The sequence below is a fragment of the Zea mays genome, chromosome 4 (genome assembly GCF_902167145.1).
Source record: "Zea mays cultivar B73 chromosome 4, Zm-B73-REFERENCE-NAM-5.0, whole genome shotgun sequence".
Lineage (NCBI taxonomy): Eukaryota > Viridiplantae > Streptophyta > Magnoliopsida > Poales > Poaceae > Zea > Zea mays.
Window position 1 is genome coordinate 202723382 of NC_050099.1, and position 10665 is coordinate 202734046.

Below are 10665 nucleotides of genomic sequence, written 5' to 3' on the forward strand. Positions count from 1 at the left end.
TTCATGGTGAGGGACTAATGCTAAGTACAGCTTTGAGAGTACAATAGGAAAAAATAAGATGAAGAGTTATCAAAGATACATGATGAAGCTGGAAAGCTCCGAAACTCTTTAAGGGAAAAGACAAGGAGATAGCATCTTTAAAAGAAAAAATAGCTGAAGCTGACGAGGCGAAAAGGCGAGCAGAAATCTCTACAACTATTAAGAGTGGAGTGTAGACTGCCCCCGCTCGTACCCGCACGCGCACGCGCACGTCCCGCTATCCGCCGCGAAACCGCCGCCCGCACGCCACGGCCGCATCCGCCGCGCGTCCACGCGCCCCCACCAGCCACCGCGAAACCGCCGCCCGCACGCCACGGCCGCATCCGCCGCGCGTCCACGCGCCCCCACCAGCCTTTCCTCCAAAAAACCCATCAATCTGCAGGAACGAGAGCAGCAGGAGAGCATCCTAGGAAAAAAAGTTAGGACCAACTGACCGAGCAAAAAAGGTAGCATCTCTGTATCACCAAGGCACCGCCGATCACAGACCAAATCCCTCCCCCCCTCTGGTCCATCCCACACGTAGAGCAGCCGGTATTTCTTCGATCCGTGCTTGGGCTTTTTTTCTTTGTAAAGATTTCGTTTCCCTCCCTTTTAACTGTTGTCGAGAAGTTTCGACAAGAGTGGTGTGAGTGTTGAAGAGCTCCTCAACATGATGGATCCGGCCTTGCTTGACGACGTCATACGCCGGCTGCTGGAGGTGAAGAATATCAAGCCTGGGAAGAACGCGCAGTTGTCGGAGTCGGAGATTAAGCAGCTATGCGCTGCCGCCAAGGAGATCTTCCTGCACCAGCCCAACCTGCTGGAGCTCGAGGCGCCCATCAAAATCTGCGGTATTTGCCCCCCTTCTCCCGTGGCTCCCGAGCAGTTTCTTCGTGCCGCTAGCACCCAAGACGACGCCTTGGGGAGGTCAACGGGGTATCGCGCCGTTTGGTCTTTTGCCTTTTGGGGGTCTTGCTCATGTCCTAAACCCGATCTTCAAGAACCGGTTGAGGGCTGAAATATGGGCGTGCATATGTTGGTTGCTGTTTTCTGTTTGTAGTGATTATCAGGCATACTTGGAATAGAGACCCTCTGATTGTATTTGCCGAAAGGAAGCCACTATTTTTTTTATCATCGATCGGATGGTCCTATTATATATTTTGCGTGTATCCTCCCTCAACTACTGATGCTAACTCTTGAGGTATCAATGCTAAATGATCACTGCACTTGTATGATGAGATGCAATATCAAGATCACATTTTGTCAAAATGTTGAAGTGAACAACAAAGATTCCCATAACCATGCATCCTATGAGAAACGAAAGCAGTATACTTGAAATGAAAGTTCACTAAGCATATTATGTAAACTGGATGATTATCATCACTGTCTCGCACGAAAGTCTTGAATGCTTGGTTGTTCGTATGTCTCGCTGATAAAAATGCACGCAAGATAACAATTGACAGTGTTATATTGCTGAGAAAGCACATCTACTTTATCCGCTTATAGGTTTTCCATTATTGTATTTGATGAACTCGTGCTCCACTGCTGTGTCGGTCATACAAAAAATGATAATACTTTCTTTCATGCTACATAAAAGTAAATCATTCAATTAATAAATTGTCAATTAAAAAGAATCTCAACAGTATTTGAGTACCTGTAATGATATATGCAGTGATTCTGGTTAATCTGAGTATGAGTTACCCTAAAATTCCTTTAGCGGAGCTTCCTAATGAATATCAATCTCACATATTTTCTTCTGAACAGGTGATGTCCATGGCCAGTACTCTGATCTCCTGAGGCTATTCGATTCTGGAACACCTATCAATTGAACAAGTCAGCTTTTTGTAGGCCAACCTCCTGTACCATACAACATAGCAGGTTTAATCGTTGTCCTATAAAACTTGGCCTTTTTTACCCTCTTGCCATATAGAACATCATATTTTATATCATTTTATTTGCAATATTAATTTTTCATTATTATGTTATCACTAATGCATGTAAAATTGTTTAGCTGGTTATAGTAGAAACATTTGAATCGTGTATCAAATAATACATAGTAACAATGATTATAGGTTTTTGTCTCCTGTGGATGGAATCTAAAGAGGATAATGTTGCACTTACAATCATCCAAAGAGATAATACATTATCTATAGATGAGACCAGTTTCTGCCACACTCTACCTTGGCTATTCCCTGATCATGGCCCTTGCAATCATGCTCTCCACTGGCGCCATTGGTTTCCTGCTCTCCTTCTACTTCGTCCACTACCTCTTCTCGTCTGTTAAGATTGATTAGAGGTGCCCCGCTGCCTCTTTCTGCAATAGAGTCATCTGATCATGGTAATAGTTACCCTCTTAGAAATACTACACAATAAATCAAATGGAAAAATGGATACATGGCAACGCCCATGGCTTTTGGTCATGATTAATTCAATCATTTAGCGCAGCACAGTCACTCAAGTTGAAACTTAATTCTTAGGAATGATTGTAAGTTCTTCAGCTATGTTTATTGCACTTTGTAATACCATTCAGTTTTGCTTGCTCTGGGCATTTGTGAGCAGCCTTTGGTTTTGGAACACGTGAGATCTATTCAATATGAAAATGAAGCTATTCATTTACAGTTCGTTACTATTCTGGGAAGGTTATATTGTAACATGGTTGCCACATTAGCTGTGATGCTCGCTGTTCGTTAATAGTAACACCAATACGGCTGATTCTTTTACGAAGTGAAATCTTGCTGACTATTTAGTCAATTGATATACATGCTATTGAAATAGTCAAATTTCACATGACTCTGATGTTGAATTGTGGAGCTGTTGGTAGCTGCTACAATTTTCTGATGATGGTTCTGACTCACAACTTCTAAGTGTCTATTGCTCAAATATGCATGCCATAGTTACAGACATTTTACTGATGTTTGATAAATACTGTAAGAAAATGGACCAAGGTCTATTTAACAAATGAGTTCTGGTGTTTGATAATTAACATAACCAGTTCAGCTATGTTTATTGACTATCTGTAGATATCACCCACATTATAGTTTAGTCATGGTTGGTAAAATGTTGATCTTGCCCTTGCAGGCTTGCTATGAGCCTGCATAAAGCAGTCTCTATGTACGGATCACTGCTATATTTCAAGAACGGTTGGTGATAAAGTGCAAGAACATGTTTTTAGTTATATGTGTTGCATATTCTTTTAAATAATGCAACAACTGGTTGTAGGGATTTAAAGATATTTACTAAAGAATGTCGCCGAGTAAAGCTCTTTGCTAAACACTTGAAAGTGGAGTAGCAGGTCTGTATTTCCTCAGAAGTTGAAAATTGGTGTGGTTTATTTTAACTGTTCCATCTAAGTCTCTTTGTGCATTGATCAAAATCACAGCTGATTTTTAGTATATGTATGCAGAAACAAATCAGGCCATGGTGCTCATGGGGCTGGCCACGTACGACTTCGTCATCCTCGCCATCGTCGGCGTGCTGCTTCCGGGCTAGGAGTTCTTCGACCGCGACTACCCCCAGTGGCTGACCCCCATGCCCGCCTCCGGCCACACGGACGCCGCCGCGGCCGCCGACCGGGAGCACGACGTCTGGAAGTAAGACTCCGTAGCCTTTCCCTCCCTCCCTCCCTCTATTCTATGATCTTTCCCCATGCTCTGTACTTCTAATTATGTAAAAATGAGTGCAAGACCAAAATATATGTATGCAGAAACAAATCACTCTGATCACAAAATTAACATACCATTAAATGATGAGTTTTTGTCTGTCTGTGATACCCTGTCCTGATGTTGAGAATGTCATAAAATGGATTATCTCTTTCTTTTTGTTTACACCACCATATTCTCTATATGTTGAGAAACTTATTTGCTTGGTCTCTGTGTGGTCTTTATTCAATTTAGGTTCTTTTAGTACTTGCTATATTTGGTCTGATATTTGTGTTGTGTTAAATTGGTAGCTCGAAAGCCTCCCAGCTATGGTTAGTGGGGTTTATTCAGATGACAATAATCTTCGGCTTGAGGCCACCACACTGTTCCGCAAATTGCTATCGATAGGTATTAACTTGCTCTCTTTCCAGTTCTTTTCGTTTCTTGGTTTGTTTATCAACGGTGGCCCATTATACATTGTTTGTAAACATTGTCTGAATTTGCAATATTTCTACTCCAGAGAGGTGCCTCCATTGAAGGGGTGATCAAACCAGGTGTAGTTCCAAGATTTGTGCAGTTTCTCACAAGAGAGGATTTGTCCCAGCTGCAGGTATTTTGATACAGTATAATTCTTGTATCCTGTTGTTGCTAAATGAATATGGATTTTCATCAGCTTTGTAAATCTTTTGTAGTTCGAAGCAGCATGGGCTCTCACAAATATTGTTTCTGGCGCTTCAGAAAATAAAAGGTTGTTATTGATCATGTGTTTGTTCCTACAATTGTGAAACTTCTTGCTTCTGGTAGTGATGATGTTCGTGAGTAGGTATTTATTTAGTCTTGGCTTGTGTGCTTTTTATTTGCTATTTAGGAGTGTATGATGTGTGACCGTGATGTTCTTTCTCTATTTTAAAACAATACAAAACGTTGTGTGGGCTTTGGGCAATGTTGCTGTTGAGGAATGCCACCTGGATGCTGTCTAACTTCTGCAGGGGAAAGCCACAACCATCATTCGATCAGGTTTTAGACAAGACTTTTTTAATTGCTTTTCTGTAACAATGGTTACTAAATAAACATGTTATTCTTTGGCTGTTATAGACTAAGCCTGCTCTGCTGACACTTGCACGAATTATCCATTCCAACGATGAGAAAGTTCTCACTGATGCATGCTGGGCTCTGTCATATTTATCTGACGGCAGTAATAATAAGATCCAAGCTATAATTGAAGCTGGTGTTTGCCCCTGGCTTGTGGAGCTCCTTATGTATGTGAAAATGCTATGTAGCAACTCCATGTTGATCACTTCGATAGCCATACATCATACATGGACCAATTCTGTAGAAACTATAATCCTATGAGTGCATACAGACATCTCATGAAATTCTAATTCTCACAAAAAAAGGTACTCAAGGTGCCTATTATATGCTCTGAACCTAGCTTTTCTACATGTCAAAGTTGGAGATTCATTTATGCAAGTTTGGCAGTTTCTAGCTATAGCTATTCATTTATGCAAGTTTGCATTTCCATTCCCATTATGTAAACAGTCGTGATATTAGAACAGTGTGTTACGACTAAACTGCCAACAATATTGACTTAGAAACTTCAATATAATAAACAGCTATAGCTGGAAAACATGGGGAGCCGGAGTGTTCTTTGGCAACTTGGTGGTTTTAACTCCCTTTTGTGCTGCCATTATTATTTCCTATTTATTTCTCCACTATTATTTACTCATTCTATTACTAAAATAATTATCTATCGCTGCCATTACTTCAAAGATAATATCTATTTGTTACTATAATATAACCACAATTGCTTCTGTTTTGTAGCATCGCTTGCTCCAAGTTTTTCGGATGATTTGTTAGCGAAGGCAACTTTGCAAGTTGTCCAGGTGCTGAAAAATAGAGCTTCAAAATCTGAAATTACCAATATCCAGATGATTGGTTCTCTAAGGTACTTGTTTATCTCAAAATTGTGGAGGCAAGCCACCATTAGTAACGGTAAGGAATATGTGATTTAAAATCTTCTAATCCAAATATTGATAGATGTTTAAAATTATATGTTTTTCTTGATAACTTTGAATCGGCTTTACGTTAGCGGTTAATATTTTGTTTGCTTCTACTATGGGTTAAGATTACAAACTTATATAATAAAGTCTGGTACCAAGGCTTACTATAACATTATGCATTCTTGCATGCGGTCGTTCTATTGGGTACCATTGTGGGCCGCACCTTGCTGAAATTGTTCCTTTTTTTGCTTGTAAGCTATTGTACAAGTGCATCTAAAAATGATGAAGAGCTTCATGAATACAGCTTGCAGGTGTGAATATGTTTTGATTTAATATTTGTTTTGTATCTATGTTCTTTGGATTAGCTCTACACCCTTTCTGTATTGCCCTCGAGCTTACCCAATAAAGTAGTTCTGAATGGTTATTCTATTTTTCATGCAGAGTCTGTTGAACGTGAATATCCATAACAGAAAGTAAGTTTGCGACTGTGCAGAATGTTGTGTGCCATGCAGTGAAGCAGTCTAATAGTTTGCTACCAAATTCGAATAACGGTTCATAATTGTATGGATTTGATTTTTCTCTTAATAGTTCACAAATAGAATGCGCATGCAATGCTGCAAAGAATTGTTGGAGTTTTTAAAATTCGCCATTGTTTTTATATCTTTCACTGGTTTTGGGTAGTCGTTTCTTTTAGCTAGGCCTTTGTTGTTGTAACTGTCTCTAACACTTATATTCACAATTCTAGCAATGGAACTTCACAATGAAACTTTATTCTTGCTTCATCAGTATAGTTGTATGCTTTCTTCTTATTTGCAATAATGTGTTGTTTGTTGTTGAGTATCCTTTTAATTGAGTCCACATGTTTATAATAATATTACATATTTAAATCATCAATATAATATTAGTGTCACAGTGATATTTTACTATGTATTTTGTATATCATAGTGACATTTGTCGTTGTGTATTGAAATTTTATACTCACGTTGTTTGGTTGCTGGACTAGCGTTCGGCTGCTTCTGCAGTGGTAGCTGCTGCTGCTACGTCACGTTATATAAAATATAAATATTATAGCATTTGCAGCTACTACATCCTTTAAACCAGCACTAAATAAGTGAACTAATTTTTAACTTACGTAGCGAAGCACGGGCACATACCTATTATTATCTAATGATGATAGTGGCTCCGAAGATGGGAGTGCATCTAATGATGGGAGTACCATATAATCCTAATTGTGGAGAAGGGGTCCTCCACCAAATGATGAGCAAGAGCCTACACGGGACTGTGTTCTTCCAACCAATCAACGCCAAGATTTATGCCAAAGTTTTTGAGTGGAAGAATTCGGGCATCAAAGTTGAATGAGTGGCCCTGGACGCACCACTAAAACCATGGAAGATAAGCACTGTAGTAGTGGAGTCCATGAGAGTATCGCTGATGGTGTACACTTCAAGTTCTAAACAATGAGATGAATCACTTTGTGATCAATTTCCAATACTACATTATGTTTGAGGTCCTGGAGGTTTCGTGGGCCCGTTTTTTCTGATGAAATGGATGCAGCAAAGGATTTAGATGACCTTCTCTTAGCACACGATAAATATCTCAACTCGATACTGGAGAAGGCCTTGCTTGGTAAACATTCCCAAGAACTTTTAAGGAATCTATTTGAACTGTTTGACATTATCTTATAGTTTCGGAGCCACACTGATCGATGGTTTGAAAGGATATATAAGCTGCAACTAAGGTTAGATTATTGCAGAATCAGATATTGTGCTTCCATCTTTACTTTAAAGCTTATCTCATACCTACTGTTTGATTTACATTTTACTCCAATGTTTCATTTTTGTTGCAGGGGAAAGGGTAAACCAAAATCAAAATCAAAGGATACAGGTTCATGGTTTGATGGCGGCAGAAAAGCCATGATCCAACTAGCTGGAGAACTTTTCTGGAAAATGGGTGAAGACCTAGATAGCATCGCAAAAGATTATACAGCTTCTCTTGATGCTTTTATTACGCAGCTGCCCATGCAACAACACGTCGATTTGAAGTTCCTTCTCTTCCGCCTTGACTTCATTGAATATTACGGCCATGTTTCCTCCAACAAATGAATGTGAGGCGCTTATGTGAAAAACTAGGAGTTAGATTCACCATTTGGTTGAGACTTTACTGAATGTGAGCCGTGTTTTCTCCAACAATTGATCTTGGTCGCTTGACTGACAATGGTCACTTCCATTTTCCTTGCACCTCCTGTATAAGAGGATCTGAATACCCTTTTACTGAGGATTGCCAATGCTAGAATCCAGTGATTCTGTCAGTTTTTTGCATGCTGATGCTTATGTTCCGATTCAACGAGGCTAAAGCCACGCATTTCATGCAACTCTGTACAAAATTGTAAGTTTGTTTTGATCATGATTTTCATGGATGTTCTGGTGTAAATTTAATATATATTTTTCTATATTAATTTCTTGAGAATTAAAGCTGGAGGTCTTGAAGATTTGTCCTTAACAGTTTGTATTGTCAATTTTACAAGAGCGGATATCTCATTACACTGGTTGCTGTTCTTGGATTTGAAATTTCTATTTGAGTTGATGTCTGGAACTCTGGATAGCATGCTGTGGTATGAATAGCTGATGATAAGATAATATATATGTTGCTCATGTAAAGGACAAGTGTAGAACAAAAAAGTCTCGACTTATAATGAGTTGGTTTCCCAGTGTTCTGTAATCTTTCAGTTGGTTTGACCATGGTTGAAGAAATCTGATACTGCTACCGAGACATGAGAGACTATGCACGAGGTATGCAAATTAACAAGACTCATACAAGCGAGGAACAGTGTGCTGATGGGTACACATGTAACGCATGCTCAGGTCATAACATGTTTGGCTTCCGAGCAAACTTTCTCCGGAGCCCCAAGGAAATATACGATTCGATCAAATATGTGTCGATGCTCATCCCAGCGTACTCCCGTTGCAACGCACGGGCACACACCTAGTACTTCATAAGGATGACGCAACGAAGATAGAGGAACATGAAAATTCTATTAAAGAACTTTGTACCAGCCTTGAGACGGCAAAAAAGAATACTACTAACAAAGTTGAAGAGAATCAGAAATTATTGGGAACTTTAAACTAGCTTCGGGATAATTACTTCGCTCTTGCCTCCTGATGCTGTGATACTAAGCAGAAAATCTTTTCCTCGGTTGGTGCGACTTCAAGGGCCAACTCTTTTGCCAACTGTGACACCGAAGGGGCACTTGATTGGATTAAAAAGGAATTAGGTGAAGTTGAAACCATTATCAAAGCCCGAAGCGATTATTGTACAATAATTGGATCTCATGGCATCTTAGGCTATCTTGATTTCTATGTCTCCTTTATATATTCCTTTATATTTTATTTATCTCTAATGACATTCTTCTATATTTTATCATCGACAATTGTATTTTACTTATATTATAGTTGTATTTTACTTTAGATTTTTATGCGTGTATTTATTATATTCTTAAATATTTTATACATATTTTAGTTTTACTTAATTTATTGTTTAAATTATAAAAATGGATAGATGAGAGAGTTTTTATATATGAAAGATGAAAGAGTGTTCTCTATATTAGAGAAAATTTTAGAGAACACTATTAGAGACGAGACCGTAACAGAAAGGATCTCGTAAATAGTCCTCACTTCGTATAATCATTATTTATAGAGTAGAGTTTGAAAGATATAAATATAAGTTAACTATTAAAAGACAGCCCATAAACGGTCTTAAATATACATAAATGCACGGGGTGCACTGCGCAGTCTCGCCTACTCTCGCTGTGGCGTTGGATGCAGCTCATTTATGACTAACACCGCCCCGTCCTTTGCATCACGACGGCCTCTATAAATTCATGGGTATCCGAGGGCGGCATAACCTGACAACTTGTGCGGTGCAATTCAGAAGCTGTAGCCACTCTCGCCGTACAGCGACCACAAACACTCACGGGGGCAGGGAGAGGCCGCTGCTGGAGGGAGCTGCTTATTACGGTGAAGGCCATGGAGGTGCAGCCGGAGCTCTCGCTGGGGTTTGCTCCTGCTGTGAAAATTCCAAGGAGGTCGTCCTCCAACTCGGAAGGCAGCGGTGGCGGCGCCGGGAACAAGAGGAAGCACTTTGCCTGGGAGTCCCATGGCAGCAGCCTGGACCTCCAGCTCGGCGATCCCCTGCCCCTGGACTGGGAGCAGTGCCTTGACCTACACGTACGTAGGCAAACAGACACTTATTTATGTTGTTTTCTTGTCTCTATAATAATCTGCATTCGTTTTCTTCTTCTTTTTTCTTTATAATAACTAATGCCAGTTTCTAATCTTTGTTTATGCTTGTGTCAGTCTGGGAGGATGTACTACCAGAACAGGAAGACCAAGAACAAGAGCTGGGATAGGCCGAGTTCCAAAGAGGAGCAGGGCACCCTGAACCTGGAACTCGGCATCTCCACGACCCCGGACACCTTCAAGAGCCACACATCCGGTGGCCACATGGTGGCCGTACCGTGCGTCAACTGCCACCTCCTCGTTATGCTCTGCAAGTCCTCCCCGGCGTGTCCCAACTGCAAGTTCGTGCAGCCCTCCGTGGCAGGGATGCCCAAGACGCCTCCTCGCCGCCGGCTGGAAACCGTCAAGCCACTGCTTGAGACCTTGAGCCTCCTGCACTAGCAGCTTGCGCGCCATGCAGTAACGGCGGGCGTGTGGTTTATTACAAAGGGCAAATGCAAATCGAGTTGCTCAAACTCAATACTCCTACTAGTAAAAGTAATGATGAGATAGATTTGATAGATGGGTACTCGAATATGCTACAGTACAATTAATGCATCTCAGGCGATCAAGCAGTAATTAAACCGAAATTAATTTAAGCATCCCCTCTTTGATCGACATTAATTATACAAATCTAAGGGTGTTTGGTTGCGGAGCAACTCGGATAGAGCGGCTCTATTCTAGTTTCTAAGAATTGAGCCATTTCATTCTGTGTTTGGTAAGCAGAACGAAACC

General features: G+C 40.5%; 2 protein-coding genes across 2 annotated transcripts; both read left to right on the forward strand.

The window, feature by feature from the left end:
• The first annotated feature begins 401 nt into the window (after positions 1-401).
• LOC103655836 (serine/threonine-protein phosphatase PP1-like) lies at positions 402-1847 on the forward strand. The gene is made up of 3 exons (XM_008682525.2): positions 402-485; positions 649-869; positions 1783-1847. The coding sequence occupies exons 2-3, from the start codon at positions 689-691 to the stop codon at positions 1845-1847; spliced, it is 246 nt and encodes an 81-aa protein (XP_008680747.1). The 5' UTR covers positions 402-485; positions 649-688.
• Positions 1848-9555: 7708 nt separating this feature from the next.
• Positions 9556-10451, forward strand: LOC100285731 (WW domain containing protein). The gene is given in 2 exon segments (NM_001158622.1): positions 9556-9879; positions 10009-10451. Coding segments are annotated over 2 exon segments (525 nt in total). The 5' UTR covers positions 9556-9678; the 3' UTR covers positions 10333-10451.
• Positions 10452-10665: the final 214 nt, after the last annotated feature.

Excerpts from the sequence above, each read along its gene's own strand:
- LOC103655836 (XM_008682525.2), top strand. The coding sequence starts at position 689 with ATGATGGATCCGGCCTTGCTTGACGACGTCATACGCCGGCTGCTGGAG. Across the intron at positions 870-1,782 it reads GGCGCCCATCAAAATCTGCG|GTGATGTCCATGGCCAGTAC; the intron begins GTATTTGCCCCC and ends TCTTCTGAACAG.